The sequence below is a fragment of the Acromyrmex echinatior genome, chromosome 17 (genome assembly GCF_024713525.1).
Source record: "Acromyrmex echinatior isolate Ae372 chromosome 17, ASM2471352v2, whole genome shotgun sequence".
Lineage (NCBI taxonomy): Eukaryota > Metazoa > Arthropoda > Insecta > Hymenoptera > Formicidae > Acromyrmex > Acromyrmex echinatior.
Genome location: NC_141868.1, coordinates 6,958,747 through 6,982,500, shown reverse-complemented (window position 1 = coordinate 6,982,500; position 23,754 = coordinate 6,958,747). Strand labels below are relative to the sequence as shown.

General features: G+C 34.1%; 2 protein-coding genes across 7 annotated transcripts in view; one reads left to right on the top strand and one right to left on the bottom strand.

Annotated features, from left to right (window-relative positions):
• LOC105146096 (RCC1 and BTB domain-containing protein 2) overlaps nt 1-6,809 on the bottom strand; it is a 9,862-nt gene extending 3,053 nt beyond the window's left edge. Inside the window, exons 1-2 of one of the 4 annotated variants that reach the window (XM_087415080.1) lie at nt 6,760-6,809; nt 764-926 (exon numbers count right to left, since the gene is read on the bottom strand). In XM_087415080.1, the coding sequence (XP_087271206.1) occupies nt 764-926; nt 6,760-6,794 (198 nt within the window). In that variant the 5' untranslated portion in view covers nt 6,795-6,809. Of the gene's footprint in view, nt 1-763; nt 927-1,526; nt 2,343-3,293; nt 3,503-6,525 lie in introns of those variants that run through there. The other 3 variants (XM_011056150.2, XM_087415082.1, XM_087415081.1) reach the window with 3 other exon arrangements.
• A 6,311-nt stretch (nt 6,810-13,120) lies between these two features.
• On the top strand, nt 13,121-22,742 carry LOC105146083 (uncharacterized). Of its 3 annotated transcripts, none has more exons than XM_011056130.2 (6): nt 13,123-13,360; nt 14,535-16,328; nt 17,857-19,616; nt 20,449-20,749; nt 22,033-22,252; nt 22,454-22,742. In XM_011056130.2, the coding sequence occupies exons 2-6, from the start codon at nt 14,559-14,561 to the stop codon at nt 22,642-22,644; spliced, it is 4,242 nt and encodes a 1,413-aa protein (XP_011054432.2). In that variant the 5' UTR covers nt 13,123-13,360; nt 14,535-14,558; the 3' UTR covers nt 22,645-22,742. The 3 variants fall into 3 exon arrangements, with proteins under 3 accessions (XP_087271082.1, XP_011054432.2, XP_087271081.1); XM_087414955.1 differs by lacking the exon at nt 13,123-13,360 and adding an exon at nt 13,368-13,723; XM_087414956.1 differs by lacking the exons at nt 22,033-22,252; nt 22,454-22,742 and adding an exon at nt 21,147-22,002 and having other exon boundaries at nt 13,121-13,360.
• Nucleotides 22,743-23,754: the final 1,012 nt, after the last annotated feature.

Here is a 23,754-nt window from a genome sequence, read left to right as displayed (position 1 = left end):
ATTATATATAAAATGCATCAAATCCATTTTTTATGAGATTACTAAAATAAATATAGAGAATGTCATAATCTCTACTATCAAATATCGAAATATTTTTATGGGAATAAAATTCATTTGAATCCTAAAGTAATTTTTCTTTCATTTCCAAATGTGTTTTATTAATTATTAAGAAATAAAAATAATTTTTCTATCTACTGTGCTATGTATGTTCATAATATGATTTTTAAATATTAAGAGCATTAAATTTAATGAAAAATCAGTAATATATTATTATATATAATTAAGTGTTAAACATTTTTAGTATCCCTGGTGAAAAAATTTCATTGAAATTATGCTACGTTTTGAAACATTTCAGCGAAATTGATCAAAATTTGCTGAAATTCACTAGGTGCTTTCCATTTGATGACACAAGTCGACACAAGTGTCGTTCTATCTTTGTCACTCTCTGAATGTCAACAAGCATAGAACAATACTTGTGTCATCAAATGAAATGGAAAGTACCAACTGAAAGTAAATTTTTCAGCCAACATACTAAAAAATTGCTGAAATTGAATTAGAATTTCTCTGAAAATTTATTAAAATTTCTCTGAATTTTTTGTTGAATTTTTCTGAAATTTTTTCTGAAAATTAATTTTTCAACTAAAAATCGCTGAAATTAAACTAAAATTTTTCTGACATGCTGAAATTTTGCTGAAAAGTGTTTCAAAATGTGAAATAATTTCAGTGAAATTTTTTCTTCAGAGATATTAATTCTGAGATATACTTCTCCATCCTCTGTTAGCAAAATGACAGCAAGATCACAATCAATAAGTAACATCTTGATTTTTTTCTCGAACATGTAATCCACTTTTTTTGGATGTTCATTATGAATTATTTCACCTTTCTTTAGTGAGTGTAAATATGTGCTGCATGAACGCTCTGCAAGCCTTTAATAAAAAATAATACAATATTATATATATGTATATCAAGTATAATAAAAAAATAGTAAATAATCAGTAATAATTCATTCATCTTGCTTCACGTGAAGAGCAACAATTGTCAGAATCCTATTTTACCTAAAAAGTTACAAATTTATTTAATATACGTTCAATAGAGAAAACTGTAAGCGCTCAATATTAAAGTGAACATTTAATAATTCTTAATAATTCTTAAAGTATACGCCATTAATACGTGTCTGTGAGGTGAAGTTTATGTTGAAAACAACAAAAAATTTCGAAATTGAAATTTTAAGAAAAATTTTTTGTCGTTCTCGAAATAAATTCCACCTCACAGACACGTATTAATGCGTATAACACATATTAATGTGTATACTTTGAGCTTGGAAAAGGATTTTCGAATGTGTAAAAAAGAAAAAAAGCACGTAATTTCGTTTTAGGAGAAATGTTTTTTCTATGCTTTAAATCTTAGGTCTGTTGCTTGTACTTTTTGCACTTAGTATCTTCGTTCTCTCTTTTTTCAACTCTCGAATGTATGTTTATCCCGTTTTAAGCAAACAATTTTGGGGATTTCAAACAACGTGAACGAACCTCTTAATTCCATAAATTAACAATATTGTTCGTTCAAGTAATCTGTCGCCTGAATCTCTCGCCTCACGCTTATTTTCAATCTACAAGTTGTAAAACTTTTATATCAAGCAAATGTTAATCTATCAGGTGACAGTTGTATGTGTCAGAAAAAGTGAATTTTTTAATTTTTTTCCGATTTTCTCGTGAAATCGTGTTTTCCGAGATTTTTTAATGCATTCTTTAATTTTGTAAAAAAATTTTGCAATCCGTGAAGCCAATTTGGAGATTTCTCCTAAAACGCGCGCGTAATTATAGTAAAACAGGACTACTTTAGGATCCCTTTAATATTGGATCATCTAAAAAGTATCCGCGGTTTTTTGTCACTAGATGTATGTTGATGGTCATATATCTAGTGACAAAGTACCGCGGATACTTTCTAGATGACCCAATATAATTGGTTCCTACACTGATCAATATTCATTGTGGGTTCTTATATTTAAGGTGGTTCTTTAGTAAATCGAGTTACCATAGAAATGTCTAATTTTGGGTGGACCCTGGTGAGGTGTCCCAAATTTTCGTATTAAAAAACCACCTTAAGTATAGTCTTATGATGTTACGAAATCGGAGAATTAGCATTAGCATCTGAAGACCATCAACACCATCTAGTGACAAAAAACCGCGGATACTTTTTAGATGATCCAATACTATAGTATACGTTACACATACTATAGCATTTCTCTAGTTTATCGTATGCGATACTTTTAGAGAATAGAGGCTCATAAGATCGTATTAGCGTCTTAAGATATTATTTAGGACAATCTTAAAATAAGACCGAATTATAAATATCGTCCATAGTCGAATCTTAGTTTAAGTAATATCTTAGGGTCGATTCTATATCTTCAAACAAGATGAAAATTATAAAAGCGAACAAATTTACTAGATGTACCAATGAAATAATCAGTATTCTAGTAAATTCGCTCACTTTTATAATTTTCACCTTATTTCAAAATATAGAATCGATCCCCTGAAGATGCTAATGTGGTTTTCAGGGCTTAAAGATAAATCCACACAAACTTGCATAGCCGCATAAACGTATGCATTAAAAAAATTATCCAATCACATTTTACATGCGTCTTTATAAGAGAAACGCGATAAGATCTGCACAAGAAAAGAATCAGTATGAATTTCACGAAACAGGTCGGTAGTCGATTCTTACATTTAAGACTGTCTTAAATACAATCTTAAGATATCAATCCGAGAACTGTACTAGCATTTTAAGATATTGGGTCATCTAAAAAGTATCCGCGGTACTTTGTCACTAGATATATGACCATCAACACACATCTAGTGACAAAAAACCGCGGATACTTTTTAGATGACCTAATATTACTTAAGACAGATTTAAAATAAGAACGAAGAAGATTATGAATACCGTCCCATGTTTAGCGTTTCATAATTGATAGTTTCCTCCTTATGAATAGTCCACGGAGACGGTAGAGATTTAAGGCTATTCTACATTGGTTGTATCGTAGCGTCGGAAGCGTCATAAGCATCATACGACTTTAAAATTGAAGCATCGGATTGGCTGAAGCAATAAGCTATGACTTGCAACATCTACGATATGATCAAAATAGAATGGCCTTTAGAAAGAGAGATATATATTTGGTGGCATTCAGAAGTACGACCGCTCACTGAGCGCTCAGTACTCTTGCGTCCAATTTGGCCTATATTTTTCGATCTAATGGCATATGCCAATCAGATGCAAGAACTTACTGAGAGTGAGATTACCTGGAGCGCAGTACGCAGTATGCAGTATAGTAATTAACTAGGCAACTAAACGGCTACCATGGACCGCCTATTTCTTTCGCTGATATTACATAGGATGCGTCGGGGAAGACACTATTCGTGCTATGAACGCAAACGCTACCAACACTGTTCTTGAAGCCAATAGTAGACGAACGATCCTAGCATACGTTGGTAGCGTTTAACTAGAGATATATTGGGTCGTCTAAAAAGTATCCGCGGTACTTTATCACTAGATATATGACCATCAACACACATCTAGTGACAAAAAACCGCGGATACTTTTTAGATGACCCAATATTCGTCGAGGTTAAGTTAATGTAGGGGATTCTGTTTTCAATCACTAACCAAACTTTTCTCTATAATTAAAATTTTTAAGGTTTTGTAACGTAAATTTTTAATTTTCTTGTAGTGAATAGAACACAATCTCAATTGCAATCTCTATGATAGCTTGTCGCTAGGCCGAAGTGAACAATGTAAATTAGATCAAAAAATTAATAGTTACACTAAGTAAATAAATCAGAAAGGAAGAATTTTTTGTAGATTCTTTTGAAAGCGTATCTACATCTAATAAGGATCTGCCGTGCTATACCGCGATAATAACTTTTTTCCATACACGGGAATTAAAAATTATCAGTAACAAAATACCTCTGACTTTCATATTTACTGTATAATGAAATCAAATACACAAGACTTCGCAGAAACTTTGAAAAGTTAAAGATGATGCACAAGCAAGAATTACGTTCACTTCAGCCTAGTGGCAAATCATCAGCAGAGATTAAAATTGAGATTGCATTCATTATGATAAAATTTGAAATTCGCACATTACGTACGTACGTTTACTCTACTCCTAGAAATTTTAAGAGAGAAAAGTTTGGTGCCACTTGAGAACAGAATCCCCTCAAACATTAATCTAACTTTGACGAATATTAAACGAATATTAACTAGCTACGCTAGGGTCGTTCACGGATTTATAAATGCTAACTCTGCCAATATACTACCTCGGAAGGAATAACGTTGATAGCGCGCAGTTGTGACGTAACACACTATCATTAGTGACGTCATGATCACATGAGTGTTAGCGTTATCTGCAGCTCCGCGAACAATTTGTAGCGCGAATAGCGTCTCCCCGAACGCACCTATGGAGCGCGATTTGCATGCGGTTTGCGGCACGGGCTAGTGAAACTCACATTAGTATGAATTTTTTTAATAATATATTAACTTATTTTTATGCATACTTTATCGATACTCTTATTTTTTTAACGGATTTACTTAATAATTGCATTTAAATCAATTAATTCTACTAAAAGGGCATAGCAATGTATCGTAATGTGAGTTTGTTACTAGCCCGTGCCGCAAACCGCGCTCCATGTAATATCAGTAAAAGAAATAGGCGGTACGTGATAGGGTGCTATTTCATTTGTACGTTTTTGTACGACAAATGTGTACAGGACAGAGAGATCCTCGGATCTCTCTATACTGTAGCCAATCAACAGGTTTGAAAAATTTGTCGTACGTCAAAAACGCATAAATAAAATAGCACCCATACGCGATCACAGTATAATCATGATTATACTGTGACGCGGTTTGCTAGTTGCCTAGTTAGTTACTATTAGTTACTATATCGTGTATACTATACCGCATACCGCACTCCATATAATCGCATCCCTGAGGATTCAGTGAGCGGTCATGCTTCTGATTGGATGCACTCACTATGCAACTGCACACCCCATGTTATCCCTTCCACTATACTATACAAGTTGTGTGGAAATATTCTAAGGCCGAATCAGAATTAAAAATTGAAATTTCACCAATGAGGACAAAGAAGTTTAGGCTCCTTTTGTTCTGATTGGTCAAATTTCAATCTTTCAATCTTTAATCTCATTCTTCAATGCATAGTCTGATTCCGGCCTAATGGCTCTTGTACACTGTATTCAGATTCTCGCTCAGTGCCACTCAGGTATCACTCTATTCTTGCAATGTTGTTTACTGAATGTTAAACAAGGATGACATGACACCCAAGGTATTAGAAATTTGAACACGCCACTGGACGCGATGAACAATGAGCGATGAGCGATATTTCTTTGCGAATGAGAACTTTGCTTAATGAGAGACGTGTGAAAAACAGAGATTTCATTGGATATCGTTCGTCACTCATCGCATTCAGCATGCAAGTCATTAAGCTGGCTTAAAATAAAAATCGATTATAAATGCCTAGTTATATTTTAAATAGAAAAATTTAGAAAAAGATAACAATAAGTTGAACCGAAATTAAAGTTTAATATAGAAAGCATAATAACGAGCATAAACGACTATAATGTGGATTGTTATAAAAACTGCTTTTGTTTTCAGTCACATAAGTATATCGGTCTATCTTTAACTGTTTTACTATCATTGAATGTGTCAAGAACATTGTTGCGTAGAAAACAGTCAATATTATCTTCGCAAAAAACAAAAACAAAAGCCGAGTTCTTAAAAGAAGTAGAAAAAATACCGATCGACTTATACAAAAGGAATTTTCCAGAAGCATCCATAGAAATTTCGAGAAACGTCGATAATAAGAATTGAATCGAATCACTATACAGTATAGAATTTGCAGCAAATATCGCTGCAACTTTTATGCAACTTTGTGCTGTAGGGATTATTCTATAATCCCTTTTTTCGAATCATTTTTTTAAAAATCGGATCGAAGAATTTTGTAGAATTATTTGCTATGCGGATGCCTTCCATTTAGATACATATAAATACAAGTATCATTCCGTTTTTCTTATTCATAAAATGCAAAGAAAGATAGAACAATATTTGTGTCAAAATAATTTATTACAATTATGAATACGACGACTTTAATTCTTATCGATAAAGTTCCGAATACGAGCATTCCTATTTCCAAATTTAACACGTGGTCACTATTACGTATATTTTCAATTTGTCCGACAGAAGTACGTGTTGCTTAAAAATGAGAAAAAACCTTGGTGAAAATAAAAATCGTAACGTAAGTCGAATGTAATGGGAGAGTAATAGAAGAGTAAATGAAGTTTCTAGAAAGTGAAAATCGAAACAATGGAATGTAAAAGAGGTCCGTTATTTCAATTTTCATCTTCTAGAAACTTCGTTTACGCTTCTGTTATATTACTCTTCCATCGACTTATACGCTCGGATTTTCATATTTATCAAAGAATAAAGAAAAGGCCGAAGAAAAGAAAAGATGAAATTTTACCATTTTTGATAGCCTAGTTCATCTCTGCTCATCAATATCTCGTTTTCACTCTCTGGTGACTGATTCGACATAATTATAAAATATACACGAACCAATAATAACAACGCTAAATTATATTATGTATCAAACAATACTGTAATGCAGCACGAAACCGTGTAGATAGTTTGAAGAAAATAAAGAAACAATCACGATTCTATCTCATGCACACTACTGACTGTAGCTCCTAGATCTCACCTAGGCGAGTGACAAGAAACAAGTACGACCACCATTGTGATCGACTGGAGTCACTGGGGAGCCATCTTAGACTCCCAACTATCATTCTACGAATCACAGCAGCCGACTCTGGCCTGTCGTTTCGGCTGTAAGGCTTAAGCTGGAAACACAATGAAAAGCACAGGCAATAGGAATAGGGAATAAAAGATTTCAACCTATCAGAAAGCGTCCATTCTATTATTCATGGTTTCTGATAAGTTGAAATCTCTTATTCCCTGTTCCTGTTCTCTTATTGCTCTTATTCCTTTTTATTGTTTCCAGCTTTAAACATAATAGGCACAGATAATAGGCACAGGCAACAGGGAATAACGAGCCGTCCAATCAGAGCTCTGATGTGTAAGTTCGATATTATATCCCAGAACTCTGATTGCCTGTGCCTATTGTGTTTAAGCCTTAACAGGGGAATTCTTGACTGTAGTTGGTTGGTTCTTACATTCCGATCCGGAAACTCTGAGTGGAAACTAGGCCCTGACTACCGATTCGAGAATAGAAATCACTCTGTTCGACCGACTTTGAGTCGGAAGTCGGGAGTCAGATCTCAGAGTCAGGAGCCTGTAGTGTGATTACGGCTTTAGATTGTGTTCAGATTCCCACTTGGGTGCTCCTCGGATGTCATAGGTCTGTTTTCTATAGCTAAACCAGTGTACACTTTTGAAACTTAAAGTGAAATAGATATATGTTTGATATTTGTCGAAAGCGAGAAAGAAACTTCTAATGCAATCTAATGCAGTAAAAACAGACCACATATCATCCTTATTTATCGAACAAACAAGAATGACACCCGAGGATTGCCGTGGGTCAAAATATAATTTCATTAAATTCCTGCTTAAAATTCATTAAAAGATCTCAAAATTCACCAAATGCGTGAAGTAATTAAAAAGAGAGAGAGAGAAGAAAAGACAAAACAGGGTGAATTTTTTTTGCAATCTCTGTTGACAGTATGGTTGCTCTTTAATAAATAAATACCATCATTTACAATTTACATACAGATATATTAAGTCAGTAGCACATAATGCTTGTTTTCCTGCTGCATTTGTAGTTGGCTTATACCAGTATTCATAGTTCTTTTTTGTGGTATGAGAAATTTATAGTTTTTCCTTGTTTCTCATTTCATATTTCATAAACCTTCTTTGACCAAACAAGGAGCCTTATTAATTTTCTTTTCTCAAGGGAGATTACGAGTTTCTTTGAGATGTAGCCTTTATAACCAAGCAAATCTCCAAATTTAATTCGTCACTCCGGTCTTTTTACTTTCGATAGCTTTTAATTTAAATCTGGCTCATCGATAATTTTTGATAGCTTTTTTTCGGAAATAATCTCCTCTAAAAGCATTTTCTTCTTCTTCGCATAATAAGCATTATAACGAATTCGATTGGAAGCACTGATGCATATTAAAACCGTTGTACACTAATTTAATTTGAGTATAAAAATAAAATGCAAATATTTCGAATTATAAAATATATATTTTATTTAACAGTAAGATGTATTGAGTATTTCACAATTTAATTTCTATATTTATTTATAAATATATATTTACATTATTTTGTGTATGTACGACGGTTTTAATGTATATGAGTCCGTCCAATTAAATTCGCTATTAATTTTATTTTTGTCCATTATTGTTGCAAAATGCTTAATCATGACTTATTTAATTAACATTGCTTTTATAACCTTTATTATTCGTAATTCACAATATTAGCTACGTATATACTATATATTATGACATGCTATCCTCAGTAGATTATTAAAATCTCTAAAATATTCCTTCCTTCAAGAAGGCAAAGATCCATTTATGAAACAAAGCGGCCTTGGAGAATCGAGGAATCCTTCATGGAGACTTCCTCCATCCTTAAAATAAAGAAAGACTATGAATACGGGTGTTAGAATCTTGCTATCGTATTAGCTGCGATGCTGATATTGACAGCACCGCAATCAATACGGTGGCAAGATTCTAATCCAGTTAGCAATCCAGCAGAAAAACAAGCATCATGTGCCGCTGGCTTTATTCACTGCTGTACTACACAATTATATCAATAGGTCTGTTCGCGTTGCATGAAATTTCCAAATTTTTTTAAAAATAAGATAAATATATATTTGGCTTTGAAAAAAGAGAAAGCGAAGATGCCGAGTGCAAAAAGTACGAGCAACGCGAACAGACCTATTAAAAGCCAGTTGTTCCATCTTTTGGTAAATTTTACGTGTTAGGTAAGTCTCTAGCAATGCGATTGGTTTTGGGAGTTTTCCAGCAGAGGCACAAATCATTCCATCGACAAGAGTCATTCCATCTTGGTTTCTTACTGATTATTGAACAAGGACAGAATGATTCATGTGTCAATTTATGTCTCTTGCTAGGAAGCTCCCTTTATTACTTACTTAGACCCGGTTGTTCCACCTTTTGATAAAGTTTTATCTGTTAAGGTAAATCTGGCAATCGCGCATGTAATTGAATAATCTTGCTACTTACTCAACAGGTAAAATTTATCAAAAGGTGGAACAATAGATCCCTAATGCTTAAAATTTGTCAAAAGGTGAAACAACCGGTTCTAAGGCCGGAATTAGACTACGCATTGAAGAATGAGATTGAAGATTGAAAGATTGAAGTTTGACCAACCAGAACAAAAGGAGCCAAAACTTCTTTGTTTTCATTAGTAAAATTTCAATCTTTAATCTTTAATCTTAATCAATCTTAATTAATCTTCAATGCTTAGTTTGATTCCGGCCTAATATATTGTATTATAAAATTGTAACAATCTCTCTTCACGTATCATTATCTATATTTTTTAAAAAATAACTATAATAGATCAATTATAAAATTATTGACAAAAACAATTCATTATACTTTAGTCTGTGAAATTTAAAATAAAACCCATATATAAAAGTAGATTGTCTGCGTTCAGTTAGAAAACGCAACTTCAAGATTCTTGATTTATGTTAATATGGTCCAATATTTAGATCCAATGAAAAATTGAAAACAAGATTAAAAGCCGGTCTCATCAATTCTGATTATTCTAATCGGTCGACTAAGTGTCAACCGTGAGTGGTCAATTCTGCTGAACAGCAAATGCAATTAGTCAGTTCCAATATAAAACGAAGAGCACAGACTCTTGCATAACGCATAACACATAAAGCATAAGGGAGCGTTTATATTAACCGTAACCATATGTTATGTGCCGTAATCTGTAAGAATTGACTAATCATAGTCAAGTATTTCCCTCTCATTCGGCGATAAGAAGGGAATACTCGAAGGTGATTGATCAATTTTTACAGATTATGACATACGGCATACGGTTACGGCCAGTATAAATGCTCTCTTATTCGCGGCATAGTGGGAGTAATTTTGCCAGCAAAACTTCGCTCCATAAAAAGAAAGAAGGTGATAGCTTTAGCTTTTCAATACTGGATTTGAATTATGACGGAATGGGGATAAATGCGAGCTTTTTTTGCTTGCATGAAAAAGCAGCTTCAAAAAATGAGACCGGCCTCAATAAAGCCTTGTGTCCACGATACTAGAAATCGGTCCGAAACCTCGGATGAAGAAAGAATTGACCAATCGCAATGGTATATCATATGATCAAATTGTTCATATGTGATTTGTTAATTCTTTCTCCATCCAAGATCTCGGACTGATTTCTAGCATCGTGGACATTGGACTTAAGAGAAGTAGAGGATGCTGACATAAAATTCACCAAATAAAGAAAATAATTCATTAAATCAAAAGACCTTAAAATCAATAAATTAGTGAAAAATCATCAAAAACAGCAACACTGATATAAGGACAAAAATATCATACAAGCGACCAATCAGAATTGTTATCAAGTTACGTTATCATTTCGTGGTACAATAAATTCGAATTATTATTTATCACTATACTTAACAACACTCTTTGCAATACACTTTAACAAAAGACATTAAACACAAAATAAACATTAAAAAACAATATTATAAATACAAAAATATTATAATGTAAAAAAGAATAATACAAAATAAAAATATGTAATATATTCCAGAAATTTATTTAACCTTCAAGTACTATGGTTGGTCCGTGAGACCACGCGAAAGAAAAAACGCTGCACGCTCTATGCTATATCAGTTTGATTAATAAAACATAGATTTATAAAATTGCTGTTTTTATTCCAGTTTTTTTTTTAATCAATGTCTTAATCAGGTAAAAGTATCATTATTTTATCTTAGTGCTTAAGGGTTAAAAAATTAATATAATTAAAAAATTAATAAAATTAATATAATTAATAAAAAATAGATTCGAAAATATATTTAATAAATATTTTTCTTAGCTAGTTCTCTAGATTGTGTATCATTTGTTCAAAAGTATTTTCCCTATAATTTATTTCAAACTAAGAATCAAAAACTTTTATGCATTTTGAAATTTGATTATTATTTTATTATATATACTAATATTATTAATTAATATTATTATTAATATTATTAATAATTATTTAGTTATATTAATAAATAAACCAAGGATCAACATTCATTATTTTCTTATACTGTTTGCATTAGTAATATCACAAAATACAACCATGGGAAGAAACAATTTTTTGCACATACATCTCGAAAATACTAAATTCCTCAATCATTAAGTTCAAATTTACAATTTCATAAATATTATAAAATGTATATATAATATATTATAAACAAAATTAATATTAATCACGACAACTTGCAACACATGTAGCCTGAACAACTTATTGAAAATAATAATATAATACTAATTAATTTCTGATTTATTATTATCCTGATGTTTCACAGTCGTGCGTGTGCGTGAGCGTGCGTATGTATGTGTGTGCGTGCGTGTGTGTATGTGTGTATGTGTGTGTGTGTGTGTGTGTGTGTGTGTGTGTGTGTGTGTGTGTGTGTGTGCGCGCGCGCGCGCGCATACAGTGAGTGCAAAACGTATTTGTATAGATAAAATGTTTTTTAAAAAAACTTTATTTTTAAAAAATAAATATTAACTAGCGGAAAATGAGTCATCGAATTGATGTCAAATCAATATTATTGTAATATGATGATTTAAGCACCAATTTGACATCGATTCGACATTTAATTGACGTTCATTTCTTGCTGGATAATTAATAATTTATTCATAAAGAATAAAATAGACTGTATGTTTCTTAAAATTATATATACCAAAAAGATGTATATTAATTATAGAAAATATATCATCTGAAAAATAAATGAAAATTACAAATTCTATGTTTGCTCAAAAAGTATTCGTACAGTTGAGAAATTTAACTTCTAAAATCAGAAATATGCTCATTTGTTTATGTTAGAACAGAATATATTCATTGTATAAAATTGCTAATTAATGTTTATTTTGAACATATAAGACTTTTTTTATAAAAAATGTTCTTGTACGAATACTTTTGCTCTCACTGTACACACACACACACACACACACACACACACACACACACACACACACACACATATTTAATGCTGCTTAATAATTAATTTTTCAGATATTTAATTGGCGATTGAAAAATTGATTTTAGTCATTATTATTGATATTCTCCTGATGAAAATAAAAATCGAAGATCGGATATAATGGAAGAGTAACAGAAGCGTAAACGAAATTTCTGGAAATTGGAACAATGAAATGTAAAAGAAATATTTATGCTTCTTTTACATTTTGATATTCCAAATTTCGCCTCTTAGAAGTTTTGTGTACGTTTCTGTTAAGGTACATTCACATGCAAGCGTCAAGCGCCAAGCAGTGGAAGCAGCAACCAATCAGCTAGGCGATACGGACAGTGTGGTGTAAAAAATATTTTTTTACGCCACTGTAAAAATTGCCTCATTGATTGATTGCTGTTTGACGCTTGCATATGAATGCACCTGTACTCTCCCATTACATTCGACTTATACTCTGATTTTCATTTTTATCAAGGTCTGTAATTATCTTCAAGTCTTTTCATAAAATTCTTTTTGCTGATTGATCAACAAAGTACAATATTTATACCGTTAAATGGATCGCATCCATAGATCTGATCATGTTGGTTGCATCTTTTGTATTCAGCATCTTCGCTTTCTCTCTCTTCAACGCCCGAATGCATTTTATCTTGTTTAAAGTACAAAAATCTTTGGAAATTTCAAGCAACGCAAATAGACCACATAACTTGTCAGAAGCGTTCAAATGATTCAAATTTAAACACTGAGACGATTTGATTGGCTGGCGAAAGTTACGCTTGCGCAAATCACGCCGCATATGGAAGCACCTCATTGGTTCTTATTTTTTAAATTCGACCAATCATATAGAATATTTCTATTTTAACCGCTCAGTGTCGCAACTCTAATACATTAAAATTATGGTATAACATAAAGCCCGCTGCCCGCTGTTCCCGCGAGCCATCAGCCACGTCGTGTGTGAAAATATGGCGGGTGTCACCTCTCTCATGTACCGTCTGACGAACGAACAACGTTAAAGGAGAAGAAGAATAAAGAGGAGAAGAAGAACAGTACTCGCCAGTTCACGGGCATTCGGCTCTCTCGATGCATCTCGCATTGTTCCTTACGGGAGTATTCCGTTTTACGCGTGCCATCAGAGGTATGATCGAAGTTCGAGAGGGGAGATTCGCCGACTCCTCACTCCGGGCGACCGGCGAAATCGTTCCCTCGCGGCTCGCGGCAACGTAGACCAATGTGGTGATATCTCGCGTTCGCGATGGAAATGATCCCCTGCGGACGTCGCGTCGCGCGCGTTGAGTTCTTCCTGGTCTCTCGTTCCGCGCCGCGCCGGCTTGCTTCCCCTCGAGAGACGTAAACGTTCCTTTCCCGCCGTAACCTTTCGTCGCCATTAAGTCTGTTTGCCTTGCTTGAAACTCCAACAATTTTTGTACTTAAAACGAGAGAGAGAGCTAGATATCGAACGTTGAAAAGAGAGAAAGAGCGAAGATGCTAAGTGCAAAAGGTGCAAGCAATACAAACAAGTTGTAAACACCCGCTGCACACACGCGAGATTTGCGTTTTCATGAAACTTTAAATATTGTATATAAAAAGTTTCGTCAAACTAACTTGAGTGGTTTTCGAAATTTTGGATAAAAAAAGAAATTTCTTTTTAACTAAATATTTATATATTCTGGTAAAAATAAAAATCGGCGCGTAAATCGAATGTAATGGGAAAGTAACGCTTTTAATGGGCGTTTACGCTTCTTTTACATTCCATTGTTTCAATTTTTGTCTCCTAAAGACTTCGTTTACGCTTCTATTCCCCTGGATCTACAATAGGTGTTTTAAGTCTTAAGTCGCGTAAGAAATTGATCAATTACAGTCGAATTCGAGGAGAATAATCAACTGATTCATCCAGCTTTCTTATAGCTTAAGGCTTAAAACTATTGTAGATCTATTATATTCGACTTGTGCTTCGATTTCTATTTTCATCAGGATACCAAATATTTTCAACAATGAAATACTTTATAATGACATTTTCATGTTATTTAATTTTTATGTTAGATATTCATTTATTATTTTATTGTCAAAATTGATTATATTATACCACTATGTTTAGATACTTCATAAAGCAGTCTTTAATGTACACTACTCTAGCGTAATGTAAGAGACCAAATTCATCATTAATTTTTCAAACTGCAATTTTTTTTTAGAAATAACATTTCTGTAGGTTATCAAAATGACAAAATTATCTTAGGCGTTTACGATTTTATTTTTCTAATTACGTATTATAATTTACATTATTTTATATTTTATATTTTTATATTTTTCAGAACACTTGTAACGATCTGTTAAAAATGTCTAACCCTGTGGAATCAGACACTTGCGTGCCAGATACGCAGGAGACCCGTTATGAAGGCACCAATGAAAGCTTGAAAGTTACTAGCGAGACCCAAGAGACAAACTTGAACGAGAGTCAAGATTTTCGTCTTGTCGATTCTGAAGGAGATGAAAGTATGGTAGAGAAGTTAAAACAGACACAGGCTGGAAAGGCCAATCATGACCAAGCGGATGCACAACAAATTCCAGAAACATTGCAAATAGAAGAAAGTAATGCGATAACTGCAAATGACAAAGAAGATGAATCTATCATAGATGAAAAAGTAATAGAAAGTGACGCTAGACTTGAAAGAACTACAGAGAACATATCCAGCGAATCAGAGAAAAAAGATGAGCTCTTTGACGAGGATGAGATTATCCAAGGTACGCCTCCTCAGAATTATTCGCCGCTCAGAAAAATAGGCAGTGTCGATGTTAATTTGAAACGTAAAGCTAGTGGATTTGACGAACCATCTGCCAAGATCCCTAAAATGTCTGAGGAGGATGAAGGAAAGCTGCAGAAGCGACTCGAGGAGGAGAGTCGTCAGTCTTGTGGATCTGATGATTCTTACCAGGACTTGTTTAAAAATATGGATAAAAATGTTATAATAGAGGAGACCCAAGAGCCAGCTACTGTAGAATTTACTCAGAGCACTCTGAAGACTCTCACTGAGCACGCAGCAGAAACGACAAACGACGACAATGTTCAGGAGCATCATGCCGAGCAGACAAATCAGCAGAACGAGAAATGCGACGTGGGAAAAGATGAGAATCTGAATGTCTCTGCAAAACTTACGGACATCAGCAATAATGATAGTATTACCGTCAATTTTAACTCCACAACCGAAAATGATCTTCTGGAAGAAAATAATGTGTCGATCGAAAAAAATGTTACTTCCACGAATGCTGTAATAGAAAAATCCGAAATCGAAACATTAGATGAGCCGGAGCTTGTAAAAGATACAGAAACAGCGTCCGATGAAAGTAATCAGTCGAACTATGTCAAGCTGATCAAGAAGACTGTTGACGAGAACGACAAGGAAATCCCGTCCTCACAAACCAAGTCGCGAAGCAGCGTAGAATTGATATCAATAGAGAACCGAACCGTTGATAGTAAATCAAAGCCGCAAATAGTGGAGATCGATGACGACGACGAAAAGATATTGAACTCGTCGACTGAAGTGATATACGATCGTCAGAGTATAAAAAAGAAACCGGAAGTTGTTCAGATCGATGATTCGCACGAGGATGGCGAGAAAATCTTGAGTTTGTTAGAGAAGAAAGAGATCGAGGTTTCTGAGATTCAGGTCATGGACAAAAGTTACGAGGGAAAGAGCAGTTACGAGAGTAAGAGCAGTTACGAGAGTAAGAGCAGTTACGAAGGCAAGGATATTTACGAGAACAAGAGCAGTTACAAGGAGAGCGTGAACGGGTCATCCCAGGAGTCGAAATCGTCGGACAAGAGACTGGTGAACGGCAGCGCCGAGTCCAAAAAAAGCGATGCCGACACGACCGTAAGCTTGGACTCTGATACATTCTCCGTAAGTGAGGAGCAACTTCTGTCTGCTGCAGCAACAACTGCCGCACATAATATGAAGAAGGTAGATGGCATCAAAAGTATCTCTTTCGAGCCTAAAAACATGGACAACATCGAACTTATTAGCATAAGCGATCACGAAACGTCTAACGTGGAGGAGAAGAACAAGTCTGATCTGATCTATAACAATACGCTGGGGAAGACCAAGCAGGTGAGCGACCGATAGAGATACTCTGTCTATCATATAAAATTTTACTATACAGAGTGGTCTACTTAAATCGATCATCTTGAATATTTCACTTATTTTTAATGATATATAAAAATGTTTCAAATGAAAGTGGAACAGTTTCGAGAGAAACGTATTTTTTTCTAGGTGGAGACTCCAAAAAGATACGATCACCTCCACTTTTTAAAGTGGAATTATGTGATTTTTGTTTACATAATATGATTCCTCTAATTCTGCATATAAAAGTATTAAGATAGAGATATCTCTAAGTATTAAGATAGAGATATCATCTTATTATTCTGTGCATGAAAGTATTAGGATACAGTTGCCAAAAAATTAATAGTTTACGAGATATTTTATGTTTCAAAATATGTCAGAATAAAGTATAAAATATCTCGTAAATTATTGGTTTTTTAATATCTCTATCTTACTTTTATATGCAGAATAATTAGAGGAATCATATTATATAAACAAAAATCACATAATTCCATTTTAAAAAGTGGAGGTGATCGTATCTTTTTGGAGTCTCCATTTAGAAAAAAAACAACATGACCAAAATATATTCCCCTCGAATCGTTCCACTTTGATTTGAAACATTTTTTATATTATTAAAAATAAGCGAAACATTCAAGATGTTCAATTTAAGTGCATCACCCTATATAAAAGATACACGAATTAATTAATAAATTGATAAATGTTTTAGAATGTAATATTAAGTAACATAAAATTTGTATTATTGCAAGAACTTCGTTAAAATTGATCTTGACTTTTGACTCGTTTATGGTGAATTGATTTGACTCATTTTGTTTTGATGAAATTAAAATTCTTGAGTATCTATTGCTAAAAAACAAAACTTGAAAGAGTTATGAGAAATTTTACAGACAATTGGATGAATACTATAGAGAAACGAACAACGATTGGATCAACACTGTGAAATAATAAAATATAGTTTTTATGCTACATAATAAATGAAGATATAAAATATTACATAAAAATTTCACATACATGAAATGAATGAGTGGAAAACACTATAGTCAAGCCAGTTCTTCGTACTTAATAATATTTCTTGAATTTATACAGTTTACAGTTTAAGCAAACTGTGATAAAACATGATTGTAAAAGGACTCCGTATTAATCATATAGAAAGTGTGACTATGTAGGGTCAAAGGTTTCGCTGAAACTGTGATATAGATTACGAGATGCTGATCAAAGTCATTTTTTCCATATGATTAATGCATTCTTTCTCAGAGTGCATATAAATACATGAGAAAATACAGAATTGGAAAGCATTATTTTTCCGTTATTTTTTATAATAAATAATTTGATAATTTTTTATAGCTAAGGTTGTGCTAAGGAAAAGTCGATTTTTCCAACCTTGGCACAACCTTAATATTTAGTTATAAAAAATTGCAATGTCACGTTTATTACAAAAAGTAACGGAAAAAGTGACGCTTCCCAACTCTGAGAAAATATTATCATACTAAAATAAAAATATTATATAATACTATTATAGGAAGAGCGAGAAATCGGTGTCTACGTGAAGCTCAAGTGTTTAGTGCACATGGACGAGAACACGAAGGAACTCGTGAGGAAAGAGTTGACTGTGGTGCAGTGTGAGCCTGTAATCGAGTCGAGCAGACCGAAGAATGAAGACAGTCAGTCCTCGTTGGCAGATATCTCCGACAACAAGGAGTCGCCTGGTTCCGTGAACAGCAATCCCCAGTTATATCAACTCTTTCCGTCCCGGTGGTCCATGATGTCGTCATCAAGTTCGGGGTCCAGCGCTGCTTCTTTGGCTTTTAAGATGGCTAAGAACACTGGACATCTCTTCACGATGCCAACAGGCTTGCCGAAGCACACGAAGAAATCTTCCCAGGACATTCCATCAACAGTGGCGGACAAACAGACGTTGGATGAGACTTACGATCGTTTGACGCACGAATGGAAGAACCACCGCTTGCTCTTAACGACAGTCCTAAATTACGCAAACATGGAACTAAGCAGTAATACCTCCGCCGTTACAGCCCCCACGGGGATTCTTGATACTTTCGTAAATGTGAGCAACGAGCGGCTGGACGATAATCATCATCATCACTTGGAAAAGATTAATATGCGCTCGTCGACTCCGTCGGATCATCCCACGAGTTTGAAGGTGGAATTAACCGTCACACCGAAGAGCACGAAGAAGAGCGGTAAAGCTGCGAAGAGACCGAGGAGCAAACTGACGAGATCGATCACCGCGCAGATCAACGGCGAGAACAGTGCCAAAAATATTCCAAACGAGTCGGCTCTACACATATCTACCATAGAGACCGACACACCGAGCAAAAAGAAAAGCAAGTTAGAGGAGGACGAACGGCTGGTAAATGATATGAGCACTCAAGCAAAGTCGCCGCGAAGCATGTTGGCTGACGAGTTAATCGGTAAGAACGTGTTCGCCAAATGGTCGGACAACAGCTACTATCTTGGCACGGTGAGCGATCGATTAAAGGCCAAGTACAAGGTGAACTTCTACGACGGCAAGAGCAAGACGCTCATACCTGAATTTGTGATACCGATACCAAAGATTCTGAAAAAGGGTCTGTCTGTATACGCGACCACAAAGGCCGATGATTACGGTTCTTGCGGCATCATCATCGACGTTGAAACGTCAATCAACGGCGACACGCACTATACGGTGGAAACTGACGAGGGCGAGAAATTGCGCGTGCAAATACAGAACATCTCCTTGTCTGCTGATCAGGCGCAAGTGTTAAAGGAAGAAGTGGACACCATAAATAAGAGTTCTTTGCCGAGCACGCCAAAGGCGCTCGGCCAGGTGACCTTGGACAACATGGTTGACGGTAAACGACGCTCCAAGAGAATCGGTACGCCACTCTCCTCGACTCCTAAGTCCAGGAACAACGCTGGCGAGTCGAGCACCTCTACCAGTAAAATCAAATCGGAACCCTCGGTGTCCGGCATGTCCGCCAAGTTGAAAAAGGAAAAGGCATTGTCGGAAAGCGAGGGAATGTCGAGCGATTCAAACGTCGAATCGATTCGTAGTAAAACAGAGGATGAATATGCTCTGATGGGAATACAGAAAGAGATAATTGGCACGCCATTTGAACAGATCGCGAAAGGACCGCAGAGTAGGAACAAGAGCAAATCACGTAGCAAGAAGAAGGCGGATCCGGAAATGATTGCTACTCTTGGTCCGATCCCTACGAACTCCAACATCTTCAAGGGCACGTCATTCATGCTTACTTGCATACCCTTAGAGAAACTGGAAAGGTATCTTTTACTTATTCATTTGGCACATGAACAGAGGGATCTTAATTCTAGTAAGAATTAATGCTAGACACTCAAGGAATTAATATAATAAATAAAGATATACAGTGACTGCCAAAAGATCAGTGAGTAATTTTATTATATTGCTCAGATGAAGAATCTTTAAAATAAAGATCTAGCATACAAGTATTTAATGTTCTTAATATACAATGTTCTTAATGTTCCATCTAACATGATACTCTTTTTATCTTTGCAGGTAAGGTTGAATAAAAATATATTCAGAATTCAGACAGAAATGTTTGACTCGATGAAATATAAATAAATGGCAAAATCAATTTTTTTATGGAAGCCATGACCATTTTTTTTAAATAGAATTCTATGGTTTTTTTACATAATATGATTTTTTAAATTATTCTGCAGATAAAAGTATTAAGGTAGAGATATTATCAATATTTTACGACTTAAACTATCGATTTTTGACATCTCCACCTCAATACTTTTAAATGCAGAATAATTAAAATAACATTAAGATAAAACGAGTAGTCACATTAGATGGAGTATTCTAATATTTAAATATGTTATTAAATTGATTAAAAGAATTAATTTATAATTAATTTATTAACTTATAATTTAAATTAAAAACAAATTGACAAAAATGATCATAAAATTATAATGTTGGCCGAAAACTTTCGGCAGCCACTATAATAATATAAAATATTAAAAAATGAACAAAATACAGTTACCTTTCTTAAGACACAAAGCATTATTCGTATTTTTTTTGTTTAAATTAAGAATTCTATTCATTAATCCATTAACTCATTCTGCATCATTTCAGGTATCAGGATACGAAGACCAACGCTGGGTCGAACACAGAAACGGAAGCCACCGAAACGGATCTCGAAACAGACTACGAGGACGATTGGGTGAAGCGACATTTCGTACGCGAAAGACTTCACGAGCAGATCATAGCAGGCGGCGGGAAGATCTATGAGGATTTCGAGAAGATACCAGAGAACGAGTACGAGAACACAATACTCATCACGAACGTGCCAAATACTACAGCAAAGAATATATTATGTCTATCGGCCGGCATCAAAATATGCAATCACGAATATATCATCAGATGCTGTTCAGAGGTAGCGCGAGATCTCTTATTCTACATTAATTCTTACATGTTTAATGTAAAAAAAGTATGGATTCTCTCTCTCTCTCTCTCTCTCTCAAAACAGATTATTATTTCTTTATTCTTTACTCATAATTACTATTCTATTTTCTTAATCGAAAAAAGGAAGATTATAGACTTAAGATGGTTTTTTAATAATTTGAGTTATCATAGAAATGTCTAATTTTTTAATATAATTGAAGTTGAAGTACCGAAATTGACGTGTGCAAAATTCTACGGCAGATTAACAACAATGACGAGAGAAAAAAAAATTGAAAATGTAACCTTTTACATATAACTTAGCGACAAATAAGGTTCGCAGGCGCTTCTTTGATTTCTTCTTCTTTTATTATGACTCTTGCCTCCAATAGATCACGGAAATCAATACGGCCAGAGCAAAAAACGTGTAAAAAAACGGAAGAGTGAGATGCAATGCCCGCCCGGATAAGGAGCGCCTGAGTCTACGTCGTTACGGACGTGTATCAGGACGAACGGATGGATCGTATAAAACCGCGGAACAGCTATATGTTTCTCAAGGCTCAGTTTGAGTCGGCAACACTTTCAAAAATATACAAAATAAAAGCATCCGAGTCGAGACGTCTGCCGCGAACGAATGATTCTTCAGAACCTCTTCTTTAACTAACTGTACATAAATCGTACCATAGATTTTTCTCAAAAACGAGATTATAATAATTAAAAAAAATTATGATTTTAATGGTCACAAAAAATAATAGGTCAACGGCCATTCTGGAAAGATATTTACGTCCATAAACTTGCATATAAATTTAATCTCGAAAAATAAACATAAACATCTCATCTTATTTTCATTCGATAAAGCTGCAGTTCTTGATTTACTATCATGTTTCATATTATTTCATTAAGATATACATATAGTTTTAATATTTTATCCAAATTAGATATTTGTAATTTTGGGTGAGTCCTAGGGAGGCACCTCAAATTTTACTTTACTAAAGTACCAAATATAACCAAAACTACAAATCTTAGGCAGTGTTGTTCTAATAAATTTAGATAACATTATTTAGTATTAAAGTAAATTTTATTTAAAAAGTTTGTTGGATATATTTTATATCTTTATTATATACATCTTCCTTTAACATAATCTTGTTTCAGTGTAGTAGTTTCTTTTACAATATTTTCGCTGTATGTCATACCATGATTTCGTTTATTATTGTATTGATTAAATTGCCAACAATTGCGTCACGAATAACAGTCTCATATTTTATCGTATGTTTTTAGAAAAGGGCCATAAACAAGGCGGAAGTTGCTCTTCCAAACGGCTGGAGTTTGCAGAGAAAAGCTTACGTAGAAGGGCATGATGCATATACAAAGAAACCGTTGTCAGAAATCGTCGTAATAATTCCTAGTCTGGCATCCATTAATTTGCCACAGTTTGCCACATTCTGGCGACAAGTCTGCGAACACGCGGGTGCAGTAGTTATAATCGCGGAGAACCCAGGTATTTTATTTCGTCATCAAAAACTATAAGTTCCTTTAAAGCAAATTTACTATTTAGTTGCTACCGATATACGTATAATATTAAGAGAAAAATATACATGATTTATTAAATGTGTAGAAATAAAATTATTTCACACGCGTATGTTATCTCAAATTACGATTAATAGAAAAACTTATGAAATTTTTTTTTCCTTTTTTCCAGATGCCATGGAGACGGATTTTGCCGATACTGTAGTCGTGTCTAACTGGAAGTGTCCATCGTGGGCACAGAAGAAGGCGATTCAACTAAATATTCCAATCTTGTCCACCACGTGGGTGGTTCAGTGTATAATCGAGGGTAAACTCTGCCCACAAAACCATCCACGTTACAGATATACTTGTATACCAAATTAGGAGTTTTCGTTAATTAGAAAGCTGTTGTTTTTTACAATCGTGAGTAAGTCACCTATGATCAATGTGGCTACTAGAATATATTTTCTTTTGTTTTCCAAGTTTTTTCCATTTTTTTTTCCGGCCTTCTATATATTGCAATAAGAGATGAAAGAATAACTTTACAATCGTAAATCTTAATATTTTTCAAATTCCTTCTTTTTATAATATTTTTAATAGTTTCTGATACGTTAAAACGAACGCGATGTATTGTCTACACTCTGTATTTTCTCTAGACATTTCCAAGTTATTCTTTCTATCTTATATTTGTACGTTTGATATGACTGATCGATATAATTCATGCATTTTTATATGGCAATTCATCCTCATACGAGGATACGTGTAATGCTTTACACTTTTGTAAGATTTTGTATAAAAGTAGACGTGTGCGCGGAAACCGCAGATCAGTTTTATACATGTGAATCCTCGTTGCGTGTAAAGCATCTTAAGAAACCGTATCTTTACAATAATTCAAGCATAATCGTGCCGCGTCAAATTGCAATTAGACAAGAAACGCGAGATTGATTTTAATCAATGCAGCAGATATTCTCAAGGAAACTATGTGGGGAACTGTTAATGAATTCTTACTCCGCTTTCTATCAATTTTTTATAAACGGGCATGTTTACATGTCTATTAGATCTATCTTTAACGACATCAATGTTCGTTTCTATCAATGTATTAATTTTAATCTTGATTCAATTTGCTCTTCATCCCTTTCTAGTCCTAAGAATTAGAAAAAGATGAAGAGTTCAACCGAGATCAAAATTAATTTACATTGATAGAAACAGGCATAAGACTCCTGTTTTCTCACGCGTGGAATTATATGAGAGATCAGAAACGAGGTGAATTTATTTCTTACAATGTAAATTATCAAATTCAAGATAAATTAACTTTTTCACACTCACTCGATAGTATATTCATTCTCTCTAAAAATATAAGACATTTCTACATAGAAATATAAAGAAAAAAATGATATATAAGAACAAATTTTCGATTTCCAATTTCTGATCTGTCATAATTCGTTATATCTGCAGCGAGAGAAAACAGAAATCTTAAGAGAATATTTTTATGAA

Coding starts and splice junctions, on each gene's coding strand:
- LOC105146083 (XM_011056130.2), top strand. CDS start 14,559: ATGTCTAACCCTGTGGAATCAGACACTTGCGTGCCAGATACGCAGGAG. Junction 16,329..17,856: donor CGCTGGGGAAGACCAAGCAG/GTGAGCGACCGA, acceptor ATACTATTATAG/GAAGAGCGAGAAATCGGTGT. Junction 22,253..22,453: donor TATAATCGCGGAGAACCCAG/GTATTTTATTTC, acceptor CCTTTTTTCCAG/ATGCCATGGAGACGGATTTT.